General features: G+C 34.4%; 2 protein-coding genes across 4 annotated transcripts; one reads left to right on the top strand and one right to left on the bottom strand.

The window, feature by feature from the left end:
* The first annotated feature begins 4,100 nt into the window (after window positions 1-4,100).
* On the top strand, window positions 4,101-6,627 carry LOC114388411. Of its 2 annotated transcripts, none has more exons than XM_028348892.1 (3): window positions 4,101-4,258; window positions 4,980-5,083; window positions 5,167-6,627. In XM_028348892.1, the coding sequence occupies exons 2-3, from the start codon at window positions 5,080-5,082 to the stop codon at window positions 6,375-6,377; spliced, it is 1,215 nt and encodes a 404-aa protein (XP_028204693.1). In that variant the 5' UTR covers window positions 4,101-4,258; window positions 4,980-5,079; the 3' UTR covers window positions 6,378-6,627. The 2 variants fall into 2 exon arrangements, with proteins under 2 accessions (XP_028204693.1, XP_028204694.1); XM_028348893.1 differs by having other exon boundaries at window positions 4,102-4,249.
* A 1,218-nt stretch (window positions 6,628-7,845) lies between these two features.
* Window positions 7,846-13,247, bottom strand: LOC114386894 (ethylene-responsive transcription factor WRI1-like). 2 transcript variants are annotated; one of them, XM_028346956.1, is made up of 7 exons: window positions 12,565-13,246; window positions 12,380-12,462; window positions 12,158-12,166; window positions 11,882-11,970; window positions 11,676-11,800; window positions 11,333-11,409; window positions 7,846-8,891 (listed from the first exon to the last, which is right to left on the bottom strand). In XM_028346956.1, the coding sequence occupies exons 1-7, from the start codon at window positions 12,741-12,743 to the stop codon at window positions 8,215-8,217; spliced, it is 1,239 nt and encodes a 412-aa protein (XP_028202757.1). In that variant the 5' UTR covers window positions 12,744-13,246; the 3' UTR covers window positions 7,846-8,214. The 2 variants fall into 2 exon arrangements, with proteins under 2 accessions (XP_028202757.1, XP_028202759.1); XM_028346958.1 differs by lacking the exon at window positions 12,158-12,166 and having other exon boundaries at window positions 12,565-13,247.
* Window positions 13,248-13,932: the final 685 nt, after the last annotated feature.

Genomic DNA, 13,932 nt, shown 5'->3' with positions numbered 1-13,932 from the left:
CAAAAGTTTTTAACTGAATTTGCAACGTTCCAAATGTTTTTTAAATGGTGTAATCGATTACAATATATTGGTAATCGATTACCAGTGTATCTGAACGTTGAAATTCAAATTCAATTGTGAATAGTCACATATTTTCATAAAATGCTTTGTGTAATCGATTACATGGTTATGGTAATCGATTACCAGTGACAAGTTCTGAATAAAAAGTCAAGAGATGTAACTCTTCCAATGGTTTTCTCAAGATTTTCTCAAGGTTATAACTCTTTTAATGGTTTTCTTGACCAAACTTGAAGAGTCTATAAAAGCAAGACCTTGACTTGCATTCAAACAACTTTTACACAACTCTTACAACTTTTAGAATTTCTTGAACAACTTTTGAGAAATCTTGAAATCTTTTCTTTTCATCTTTCTTCTTCTTCCTTTGCCAAAAAGCTTTCCAAGTTTTTTGTTTTCCAAACCTTGTTCTTTTGCAAAAAACAAAAATGTGATATATCCTTTCACTCTCTTCTCCCTTTGCCAAAAAGAATTCAACAAGGACTAATCGCCTGAATTCTTTTTGTGTCTCTCTTCTCCCTTTTATCCAAAAGAACAAAGGACTAACCGCCTGAATTCTTTTGTGTCTCCCTTCTCCCTTTTCAAAGAATTCAAAAGGACACAGTTTGAGAATTCTTTTGATTCTTCCCTTTCCCTTAAACAAAAGATTTCAAAGGACTAACTGCCTGAGATATCTTGTGTTTCCCCTTTACAAAGATTCAAAGAACTAACCGCCTGAGAACTTTGTCTTAACACATTGGAGGGTACATCCTTTGTGGTACAAGTAGAGGGTACATCTACTTGGGTTATTGTAACTAAGAACAAGAGAGGGTACATCTCTTGTGGATCCGTTCAAGTGGAGGGTACATCCACTTGGTTGTTCAAAGAGAACAAGGGAGGGTACATCCCTTGTGGATCTTTGCTTGTAAAGGTTTTTACAGGGTTGAAAAGAAATCTCAAGAACCGCAGGTTGCTTGGGGACTGGATGTAGGCACGGGTTGTTGCCGAACCAGTATAAATTCTTATGTTTGTCTTCTTCTTCCCTACACTCTTTATTTCCGTTGTGCACTTTAATTATCGCTTTTACTTTTGGTTAAGTTTCTATTTCTGTTCTTTACTTTCTTAACATTATAGTAAAAGCCTAATTAAATCTAGTAACATTAAGAAGGATAAAGTTTTAATTAGTCAAGGTACATTAATAATTAATTCAATCCCCTCTTCTTAATTATTCCGAGGCCACTTGATCCAACACTCTTTTCCTTCCATGTTTCAATTGTACGTAACTTATGTCTTCTTCACAAATAGGGCATGCACGATGACCCTTAACACTGTATACACTTAAATTCCCATATGTTGGAAAGTCATTAATGGTACAAAATAGCATTGCACGCAACTTGAATGTCTTATTTCGATACCCATCAAACATAGTAACCCCCTCGTCTCACAACTTTGTCAAGTCATCAATCAACGAACTGAGATAAACATTGATGTCATTTCTTGGCTGTCTTGGGCCCGATATCATCATAGACAACATCATGTATTTTTGCTTCAAGCACAACCAAGGAGGCAAGTTGTAAATTACTAGCAAAACTGGTCATAATATGTGTTGAGTGCTTAAACTGCCATAGGTATTCATTCCATCAGTGGCAAGTCCAAGCCTATGATTTCTTGCTTCATCCCTGAAATCCAAATACAAATGATTAATCTTCTTCCATTGGGAGGAATCAGTCGAATGGTGGAGCATTGTATCGTCGTTTCTCCGATCTACATGCCATGAGAGGCCTTTTGCATCATCTCCATTAGCAAATAGACGCTTAAACCTTGGAATGATTGGAAGATACCATAACACCTTTGATGGAGGGCCTTTCTTTGTGCTTTTGTCACTACTACAGTCGTCATCATCGTTCACTTTGTATCGTGACACCCACACCTGGGGCATTTATCCATTGCTTCAAACTCATGTTTGTACAATATGCAATCATTAGGACATGCATGAATTTTCTGATACTTCATATCCATCAGACACAATATCTTCTTCACCTGATAGTAACTTTTTGGTAATGTGATTTCCTCTTGAGGCATATCCTGCACTACCTGAAGCAGTGAAATGAAGCTTTTGTCACTTCACTCATATATGGCCTTGACATTAACCAGACTTAACACCACTGACAATAGCGTCAAAGACTTCTTGCATCTTGGATACAAAGACTTCTTCGAATCACTTTCCAATGTATCATACATAGGGGCATGTGCTCGTTGAAAAGACTTTTGTCCAAAATCACGAATCATATCCTCTAATTGATCTCCCATTTCTACATCAATCGATTCACTCCTCTGAATGTTTGTCAATTCACCATCCCATATTCATGTCATATAATTCTTCTTAATTCCATCAAACAAAAGATGTTCTTGTATGTCATTTAGTACTTGTCGTCTCCCATTCAAACAATTTACACAAGGACAAAAATGTTTTCTATCCTCACCCGGTCGGTCGACTTCTTTCAGAGGCAAATTCCAAGAATTGTTCAATGCCTTCCTCATACGCAGAGCTCAAGTGACTTGCATTCATCCAACTATGACCCATCTAATTAATAACTTTGTGATACACACAAAGTTATTTCATGCATGAAAACCTCACTTTTTTCATTAAAGGTATGACCCTATCTCATTTAAGAAAACATTTTTTATAGTAGATTCATATGTAAATGTTAAGTCTCTTTTCTTAAAATTGACGAAATTTTGGTAGCATTTTACATTGATATCCAAGTACACAACATGAAAGCGGTGATATGAATTTCACCATAATCAAGTATGCACTCAAAGAACAAAGTGAAATGCATTATACTGAAATTTCATTAAATTTAAAAAAAGAGATTTAACCTATACATATCAATTTACTATAAAAAAAAATGACTCTTCTCAAATTGTCAAATGAACAATTTAAGATTAAATACAACAATTAATCCAAGCTGTCTGGAAGAATCATTGTATTGAATCTCAAATGCGAAACTAAGGTTCACTCATAATGAGCATAACTTGTATATAAAACAATAATCATTAATCACATAATACAAGTTATTAAAGCATTCGTAACAAATAAAAGTCTAAAAATAGTATGAAAGACATTCTTACGTGCGATGATGATCACTAACCATCTCCAAAAATGAATGTTGTGATCACGATGCAAACAACAAAAAAGGAAAGCTGCCTACAAATTATGACGGTTAAAATGCACGTTAAGTAATTTATAGCTGAAAGCGTTTATATAATTAGACAACACAATTAGGACCGTAAATATAACATGGTAGAAGATAGAAAACTAGTGTGAATAGTGTGAATAAAGACGAGCATTGATGCAAATTAAAAAAAAAAGAACAACTTGAAGAAAAGAAAAAGCAAAACAAGTGACCATGACATATATTCCAAATAGATGAATTTCTAAATTAATTTTTGTTATCAGCAAAAACAGATTTTATTTACTTAGATACAAGGAGTACCATATCCCAAATACAATGAAAAATTACCTTTCCCTCCCAAGTTATAACAAAATTATGATTTTAACACTAACAAGACCCAATAGGATTGGTACTTGATAGATAACTAAACTCTTTAAACATTCTAACAAGAAATTAATTCTCTTTCTGTGTTTATGGAAAAGATTTGTTAGAAGAAAAATATTTTACTTTTAAAAAAATAATTATGATTTTAACCACGTTTAAAAATATTTTAAACATGATAACTTATAATTCTTAGCATTCACAAATGTTTATAACTAACTAATCAAACAAATTTTAACTATTTTCCAGAGTTATGCTACCTAACGAACCATGATTACCATCTCTGTATGAAAAAACTTGACATTTTGTTTACCAAAACCCCCAAATATTTTCTCTATTTTTCAACTTTTTTATACTATTTATTTTATTTCGAAAACATAAAAAATAATTTTAGCTTTACATTTAAAAAATATATTAAATTAATTTTTTAAGACGAGGCTAAGAAAGAATATGTGCAGGTTATGAATGTAATGTAATTTTATTTATTTAATTATTTATACCTTACAATAGTTTTTTTAGAAAGAGGTCATCTTGTTGGTCCATTCGTGCGGTAACGGAAGGAGACAATAAGCGTCTCCGTCGCTTAAATTGCCGAGAACTTCATTACCCATTATCTGTTACAGTTCTACGCTCTCGCTCCAAACCCCACTTCAGATTTGGTTTACTGGGTCTCATTCCTTTGCGCTTTTTTTCATTCTTAACGTTATCTGATTCCATTTTGAACTCTTTCGTTGCATGAGTGTTTTTTCATATCTGCGCATCACCTGTTTGATTATTTGCCCAAGTGGGTTACATGCTGGAATTTGTGCTTTCTGTTTATGTTGCCCGTGGACCTTATTGTCTGAGCTTTGAGTGTTTGTGGGGTTCCAATTTTATGGTTGACTCGTCAGGAAATTTGAAAATGGTGGAGGCTTTATTTATTTTTGTTTATTCAATTTGTTTTTTGGCTGGTTCAAAAGGAAGGGTTTGGGATTTGTGACATTTTTTTTATGATAATTTGTATTGCTGGGTTTTCTTGACAATGCTAGATTGGCTTGTAACTGGTTTGTATTAGGGTGCAGATAGAAGCTGAGTAGTGACTGCATTTTGTGTTAGACAAAACATAAATACAGTTCCTTAAGTACTTTTTCTCTAACCAGAATTGGAGTTTTACCTCAGTAATCTATAGTGCCATTTAATTCAAACCTTTATCATGCGGATCACCAAGGTGAAACTCTAATTTTGATTGGAAAAAATCACCGAATACACCTAAGGAACAGTTAAGTTTTGTTCTTTTATATTTTGATATTGGTTTGTGGCCTTGTCGGTGATGTGTTTTCGTCCCTATATTGCCACTTAGATATTAAGTGGTATTGGATTTTAATGTTTGGGTTGCTGGCTGAATTGCAGAAGGAAAGTGCTTGAAGGACCCAATCTACACGAGAGATGCAATGGCAATAAACACACACATGTTAGCTTCAATGTTTTATTATTGCTGCCACTGTGATTAATGAGTAAGTCACTGTGTCAAAGGATATAGAGCTGTTTTCTTCCAGTGCATCTTTGGTTTGAGATTTATGTAGTTTTCTCTGAAAAGTGATTACTAGTTTCCCTCAAACAATAATGGAGGCAGCAAAGGTTCTTTCACACTGCAAAACTGCCCCTTTTGGTTTCTCTATCGTGAGCAACAAAGTATCTCTGAGACCTTTCGACAAACATTTTCATGCTGATGCACTTGCTAACAGACCCAAGAGCATTAGTATTCAATTGAATTGTTCCTATGGAAACCCTTTTTCCTCTGTGCTGAAACCTGCAAGAAAAAGGGCTAATTTTTTACCTTCTCCCAGATGCTCAATTTCCAGTAGTGCCAGCACTGAATCTCAAAATCCAGTCCTAGAGTTCTTTAGAAATGTGCCATTTGATTCAATAAAAGCTACACTTCTGCAGTTGACTCCAATTGATGTTGTGAAGTGGTCTGGGATATTATGCATCATAGCTGCAGCCACAAAATGGACTATGAATATGCTTTTCAGTCCCTTCTTTTGGATGTATTTTAGCTGGACTTGGTTGTTCTGGCCTTGGATGGTGGCCATAGGGCTTGCAGTCTATGGGTTATATTGCTTTCGGAAACATCTGCACAGTGAGGCAAACATATTTGAGCAATTGGCTATTGTTACATCAGTTTTTACGTGGCTCACTCTTGTTCCACCTGGTCATTTCAATGGCTACCTTGAAGGCTGGCCTTATGTTTTCTTTTTTGTGTATCATTATTTCTTTTTCTTCAATGTTAGTGTTAGAAAGCGGTTATATGGAGATTATTTTGCTCAGCCCCATGACCCAAAGTGGGACGTGAACTTGCCAATGTGGTCTCGCCTATTGTTCAGCACAGGAGTCATGGTTGGCCATTGGCTTGCAGCATTTGAAGGGCCTGAGCTTCACCTCATACCGGGTGGGTGGAGCAATCTTGGAATCTGGGCTTTAATCATTACAACTCTGCTAATGCAGTATAATGCTACATTGTATCTCGCTAAGTATTCAGAAAATGTGGTGGAGCCAACTTCTGTAGTGCAATTTGGACCTTATCGTTGGGTCCGTCATCCAATATATTCATCAACAATGCTTTTGTTTGTAACATACTGCATTGCGCTTCGAGCACCTCTGAGTCTGCTATTTATTGTGGCAGTATGCTTGTTGTATTATAAGCAGAAGGCAGAGAAGGAAGAGGATTTGATGGTTGAGACTTTTGGCCAGAGTTACACAGAATATGCAAGCAAAGTTAAGTACAAGCTTATTCCTTTTATCTATTAGTTGATCTCCAGAAGTTTAGTCGGTCATCAAAATCTGATTGTACTGTCAGGTTTAGGCAAAAGATAGTGTTAATTCTCAAAATCCAAGTGTATCTCTTTGTTTACTCTTTACTCTGTTATCTTTAGTGTAGCCTTAAATTATGGTATCATGTGCACTTGTGGTGATTAGATTTTTGAAGATTTTGGTTTTCAATGATGTTTTGTTTCATAGAACATGCAAAATTTGACTATATAAATCTTGTCTATATTAAGCTGTGTGCCTTGATTGGTGCTAAATTTTACTTTGCTTAATTCATGATGGAAGCTAAAGTTCCTAACTATATAGCCGCTTTCTGCCTTGGGTTTTACTTGAAATGAAAGGGGACATCCTCATGCATTTTCCTGTTTCACGTAGACAAAACAATCTATCATGTTTTCCTATTATAATATGACCTATGCTGGCATTCTTTTCCAAAAATTTTGTAATAAAATACTTGTCATGTTGATATAGTTGGGGCTTTCGGTACTTGTTTTCATGACCATTCTGTCCTATTAATCTGGAAACTAATTATGTCTCTATAGTTTATTCGGTTGTTCAACTCATATTAGTGGATCTTGACTGAGTCAGGAATAAAGTCTAAATAAATGATGCTATGAGAATTTCATGTTATCTAAGGATTATGATAAACTCATCTTATTCTTTTGGTGTGAAGGAGGGCAAAGCCCGAAGATAAACTCATCTTATGAACACTTTTTTTACACCCGCCGGACTCCAATTCTTTATTGTCTATATTAAGTTATATTTTTTCTTAATGTTGCAAAAATCAACGGGTAATTGACCTTTTCTTGGGGAGTAATGTGCTTTACCATTTTTTTAAGTGCACATAAGCTTAGTATCACTTATCTTTAAAGAAAAAATAAGCTTAGTATTATCTTTAGCTACAAATAAATGTAAAAAGTTTCTTTCTCTTCTCATTTTCATTCTCCTCACCAAACATAGGGTTAGTTACCTCCTTACACCCTATCCTAAGCTGAGGTCCTTTAATTGCTGATGATAATGACATAAAAAAGTGTCAGCATGTTATTTTCTAATAAATTATTTCACTTTATAATAGAAACAAAACATTTAGTCGTATCTAGCGTAGTCTTTGGAAATTCATAAAATTCTTTCATTATAACATGAAAAATTGTTGAATATAACTTAAAAAAAATTTCAATAAGTTGTTATATATATATATATCCTGATCATCTCAATTATTATTATTACTAGTAGCATTAAATTTAGGAAGAAAAATATTCTAACAGATGCATACTAGCGGTCGGCGACATATAGAACAAACCAAACCAGAGATCAGATTTCAGATCTCAACACAACACTAACTGCTATGCCCCAATACAAAAAAAAAAAATAAAAAAAAAATAGGCAAAGGAAAAGAAAGCCTAAATTGTTTAAACAAAGGAAACTTGGCCTTTGCAGTTTGCACTCCATATGCTAAAAACAGTCTGATCTTAATTTATACTGCATTATCCCCCAAGAATAGGAATGGTTTAAATTTCCCCTCTCTTCATCTCCTTACCCCAAAAGTAAAAAGAAAAACAAAACATTGTTTGCACCCAAATCACATTTTTGGTTTTTTCTCCTTTTTTTTATACTAAAATCCAAGTCTAAAATGAACATTTTCTTCTTTCGAAGAGGGCGTATGGATGAAAGGAAAATCCTAAAACCAATGAACATTTTCACAAGTCACACCCATCCACCAACCTATCACAACAAACCCCAACAACATGCATAACAAACCCAATAATAATCTACACAAGGTTCCATTCCATGTAGGTCATCCATCACCCTTCTGAAGAGATCATAGATCTAGAGCATAGTCACAAGAAACTGTAGTTGTAGATGATGGTGAAGAAGCAAATGATACTATCTTCTGCTTGTTATCCACATGCATCATGCTTCCACCAGCCCCATTTGTGTCTCCACACTCAACACTATCCAAAACTGCGCTCATATTGTTGACATCACTCTCAGTCTCATCACCAGGTTGAGTGCTGAACAGAAAATCAATGTCTTCCTCAAACCCTGCACTATCAAACATGCCCACCAAGTCATCATCACCTTTGCAGAAAGCCAAGTTTGGATCTTGAAACTGAGACAAGCCAGTGTACATGAAGCTCCATGGCAGATCCTGCTCAAGCACATGGTCCATAATTGTGATCAGTGATGATGATTCTTCTTCCCTTGGAGAGACATGGGGGGTGTATTGAACTTGGTGCTGCTGTGGTGGCATGTGCAGATTTTCAGATGGGGGTGGTGTGGTTATTGTTGTTGTCTGTTGTTCTACTTCTACTTCTTCAGAGTCAGAGGAGTTAGGAACTGTTTCCGTTTGTGCTTCTGTTTGTTGTTGTTGGGTTTGGTCATTTTTCTTCTTTATTTTGTCCATGTAGTTGCTTATGTCAAAATTGGTCACTGCATTGACTCCACGGTACTCTATTGCTGCCATGTCATATGCCACTGCTGCCTCCTCTTGAGTTTCTTTGGAGTTCAAATCAAGCAAAAAGAAAAATGACCCCAAAAGATTAGCAATTAAACAAGAGTAAATAATTTATACAAGAACACGTAAATGATAAATTATTTTTACACGATGATCTAATTACAAATTATTATATTTGAAAAGTTTGTTATGTTAATTATACTAACGATTATTTCTTATTGATTGACAATGTTACTGTTTTTAGATTTCGCTTATAGAAATTAAACTGACTAAAATAACAGGAGTGTAAGCTAAAAGTGGTTGGTGACTATTTAATTCATGAAAGAATAAGATTTCCAAAAAGACAACTTTATGACATACATAGAATCTCACAAAGCTAAAAGCTTGAAGTATCACGGCAGGATTACTATTCACGTGCCCACTGGATTGGGGTGGGGGGTTGTTAGTGTCCTGCTTCCTGTTTTAATTTTAGCTAATTATAAAATTATTCAAACAAACTTTCATTTTTATTCTGCTTTCAAGATTGGAAATTTTTAATTAGCTACTTTGACCGACATGTTGGCAGAAGATTGTGGACACTGCATATGAACAAAGTACAAAGTCAAGGATATGCTGTACCATCCAACATGCTTGTCTATTGGGTTTAGGGCTCTATTGTCAAATGTTAGATTGAACTTGGCCAACTAATTGTCCACTAAACATAGCTAAATTTGACAAAAACATTATTTAGACATTTTTTTAATTTTCAAAAACTTCTCAGAGTACAACATTTAAGATATGACACTATTTTTTTTTTTTGCTTGTATGCATATTCCCTTATTATTGTCATTTTACGTATCTGGTATGTCTCTCTTTTTCTTTTTAAATTTGATCTCACTATTTTATTTATACAATTTTGGTTAATCTATTAAATATTAGACTACGAGTTAACTGATACCAAAATTACACAATTAAATAGTAAGATGATCAAATTCACGAAAAAAATAAGGAGACTAAATTTTTTAAATGATGATAACAAAGGACAAAAATATAATAAAACAATTTTTTTTTCTATCAAGCCATATGCAAATACATCTACAATATGTGGCAATTTATGAAAAATAAAAATTTCAATATGGTTGCACAAGAATTAAAATTATGGATATGTAAACCCTACACACAAGCCCCTGGTGGTCACTTTGAATAAATTGGACCCATCAAGAAAGGGAAGAGGGGAATGCACGTGACATGTTGCTTACTGCTTGCAGCTGTAACTTGCCTATGATCCTATTTTTATGTGATCCACAACCACATATTATACTGTCAGACCAGAAATTGATGCATACTGCAACTAGTGGACAACAGTACTGCAGCTCCAGTTCATTCAATGAGCACAACTCACACATGCATCCTAAACTTAAGCTTTAGCTGTGCCATTAATTATGAGAACTGCAGTTTTACAAGCTGTACTGGCTAAAATATTTGTCTTAGGAATTAAATCTCCCCTCTCTTTTCTATCTCATTACTTAATATTTTAATTGAAAAATAACACTCCAACAAAAGAAGTAATTAAAAGAAAGAAAATTGTGACTTCTAAAAAGAGTGGTTTTTTACTGGTATGTTACTTTTTGAATGAATTTTTTTTTTAGGCAAAGTTACTTTTCAATTAACAAAATGGTAACAAAACAGGTAGAGTCAGACAGAGAGAATATGAAATTTGAATCCGCCTACTTGTGGTTCGGACTTCTGAGAGAATTTTTGTCCTATACTATATTTAAAAATGTAATTTTTAAAAAACTACCAGATCTGTATATTTTGTTTAACTAGAAGGAGGATGACTAGAAAGAGAAACTTTTGAAATTTGAATTGAAAAGAAAAAAAAGAAGATTTTTTTTTGTACTCTTATTAATGAAAGTATTTTTTCTCTCTTTTTCTTTCTACTCATTTTTTCTTCAACTAAATATTTTTTTGAATGAAATTCATCCATCCCTCTCTCTCTCTCCTTATCTAAAGGAAGAGTACGTACAACTCAGCAAGGGGTGGGCCTATTGTGTGTAATTATCAAGTATAAAAAAAGGATATCAGTCTAACGGGATATTTAATATTTTATTGAACATGGACTTTGGAAAAATAACATCAAAATTAGAGAAAAAAATTGGTCGACTGAATGAAGGTGAAAAATAGCTTCTATTAACATGAGTAATTTATGGTTTTGATGAGGCGCCAGATTCCTTTGTTAATGGATAAAGGAATTTTATTTTAAGAAACACAAATGCCAAATAGTACTACGGGCTCTACAAATTGTACTTTTCCCAGCTACGGATTGCCACATGCCCATGTGACATTCTTTGCTTGAGTTGCTAAAGAGAGAAAATAAATTACACTTCTTGAAATTTTCCCTTTGCAATTTCACAAAATTCACCTTAATTTTGTTATAGCACTTTCCTAGGACCAAAAGTTTGAAAACAATTTTAATCTAAGAAAAATAGATGTGAAAACTTACTATATGTCCCCAAGTAGAGGTACTTGTTTCCGCATACTCTTCCAATTCGTGCTTCCCAGCGACCATTATGATGATGCCTATCCAAAGTATAAGATATGTATTAATATCATAATACTTAATTTACTAAGAATATTTTGGCATTTTAATTACCATAAATGGCAAAGCCCATTAATTATATATATGCATTGAATGTTTTTGTATCGGGATCGAGTCCAGTTCATATGGCCGTATGGCCGAATTTGCAAACACAATTATCATGTGGACTCAGGATCCCAATTGTAAAATTAACTAGTAAAAGAAAATTGACTTAGCTATGTGCAAATGTCATTTCAATGCAACTAACCTAGCAACCCCACGGTACTTAGACAGGCCTCTAGAAAAGCCACTGCTTTGGCGCCGCAAAGAAGCCAAATATTCTTCTCTTGAAACCTTGTCCATTTCCTCGAGCTCCTTGGTATAAGTTTCTATCTGCACGGTTCAACTATAATTAGTTGATACAGTAATTTTTTTTTATCATATTATAAATTATACAAAATAAAATTAATATACCGGGAAATTCAGGGTTGCATCTTTTCCCCAGTATTTAAGGGCTGCAAGGTCATAGGTACGGGCTGCAGATTCTTCAGTATCATATGCCCCTACATGAACAAAGAAAAATTAAAAAAAAAAAATGGGTCCAAGCAACCGCATCACGATCAGAATCTTTCTTGATCACAAAAAATAATCTGAAAAGAGGGGATACTGTGATACAATTAATTTATTTTAGAAAAATTGAAAAGTTGACTAGGATTGTGTGAGATCCAAGTGCATGAGAAAGGGACTTACCCAAATAAACTAAACCAGCCCCAAAAGTGTATGTGAACGTTGCAATCACAAAGATTACCAGGAATAAAACAAGGTCAGAAATGATAATAATAATAATAATCACCACTAAAAAAATACACAGCAAAAATAGTAAACAAAAGGTAATAGATCTCCTTGATTTTCTCTCTCGTTTTCCCCCCTCTTTTTCTGCATTAATTTAATCACCTCAGAAAACAAAATTACCTTGTCGACCCTTCTTGCTCTGAATGTTGTTCCAAGAGCTCTTATCCCATAGGTGAGCTTCAAACCTCCCTGTCCACCTATGCCTATTGATCAAAGACAATTATTAATGACATGCAAATGCAAGTGAAACCCCATTTTGGGAATAATTCAAAAGAGAATTGAAAAAACAGTGACTCAAACCAAACCTTGTAACTCCTCTATAGATAGAGCTTCTTCTGCCACCAGTGGTGGTTTGGTTCTGCTTGCATTTTTGTGACTTCAAATTATTCCTCCTTGGATGCTTAGGCCTTCTTTTTTCAATGGGAGCTTCAAACCCAACAGAGGAAGTAGATGATGAACAAGAAGATGCTGGAGACCTCTTCATTTTGGGGGCCTCTATCTTCAATAATGCCAACAACACCCACCTTTTTTGTCCCAAAAGAACAAAAAAATGAAAAATACTCAATGGGTGTGTTTTGAGATGAAAAATTAGACCAAAAAGAAAAACAAGGATTTTGAATGTGTTCCCACTTCCCAAGTTTCTCTCTTTTTTACGATAGCATCTTTGTATATGAAGCAATAGTAGTAGTAATCTGGTTACCTAAAGTGGTTTACCAAAACATAGAGAAAGGGAGAATGAAGAAGGAAAAGGATTTTGGAGGGTATTATAGAAGGAGGGGAAAATAGTATTTAATTAAGCAATTGAATCTGTAATATTTCTGGGGGTTGGGGTTGGGAAGGATGAGAAGGGAGTAATGATTTAACCTTGGGTTGGAATTTAACTTGATCAATCAACCATGGCTAATTAAGTGGCTTGAATTTGAGCAACACTTGGCAAGGACGCAAGGTGGTGCAGCCATGCTACCAATGGGGTTTTGTATTCTAAGCTGGCTGGCTTTCCTGGTTAAGGAATCTCAACCCTTTTGTCAGCAATTTAAATTGTTTTTTTAATTAAAAATAATAATAATAAATAATATAAAAAGATGAAAACCTTACCTGGCTTGGATGGTGTCACGCGTCCACGTCAGTTACTGTGAGTGTGCTTCTGAAATATTAATAGTTGGAACAGGGCATGTGAGAGAGGAGAGAAGGCATCTTAATCAGAAATTAGTTGGGAATGTTATGCACAAACGTTCTGAAATTTAACCAAACAATGACAAGAAACAAAAATACTCAGAGATTATGCAGAATGGAAAGACCCTCATCGTTTGTTCTGTTTGCTTGCTGCTTTTTTTTTTTTTCCCTTGACTCTTGAGTATAATAAAGATTGTAATCTTTGTGGGTGCAATTTACAAGACAAATACTGAATAGTGTGGCTCGGAAGTTGAATCACATTAAGCAATGGCTTAATTTGAATTATTTCCGCAGATTCAAACGTCAATTCAATCTTTCATAATTCTAAAATCACTTTGCCTGAATTTATCATTCATCTGTTACATTGACTCATCTATGACACCTACTCAAATAAAAATAAAAAAAAAATCTATGATACCAAATAACCTTGAGTTTGGATCTGCGTCGTAGAGCCGTGAACGCTTGTCACTTCTAAAGTAACTAATAGTTGTTTCACCTTA

This window comes from Glycine soja, chromosome 15, assembly GCF_004193775.1.
Source record: "Glycine soja cultivar W05 chromosome 15, ASM419377v2, whole genome shotgun sequence".
In the NCBI taxonomy this organism is placed as follows: domain Eukaryota; kingdom Viridiplantae; phylum Streptophyta; class Magnoliopsida; order Fabales; family Fabaceae; genus Glycine; species Glycine soja.
Note: the sequence above shows the minus strand (reverse complement) of the source record. Positions and strands in the feature narration are given on the sequence as shown.

Coding starts and splice junctions, on each gene's coding strand:
- LOC114386894 (XM_028346956.1), bottom strand. CDS start 12,743: ATGAAGAGGTCTCCAGCATCTTCTTGTTCATCATCTACTTCCTCTGTT. Junction 11,410..11,675: donor AAGTACCGTGGGGTTGCTAG/GTTAGTTGCATT, acceptor TACTTTGGATAG/GCATCATCATAATGGTCGCT. Junction 8,892..11,332: donor CCTCTACTTGGGGACATATA/GTAAGTTTTCAC, acceptor TGAACTCCAAAG/AAACTCAAGAGGAGGCAGCA.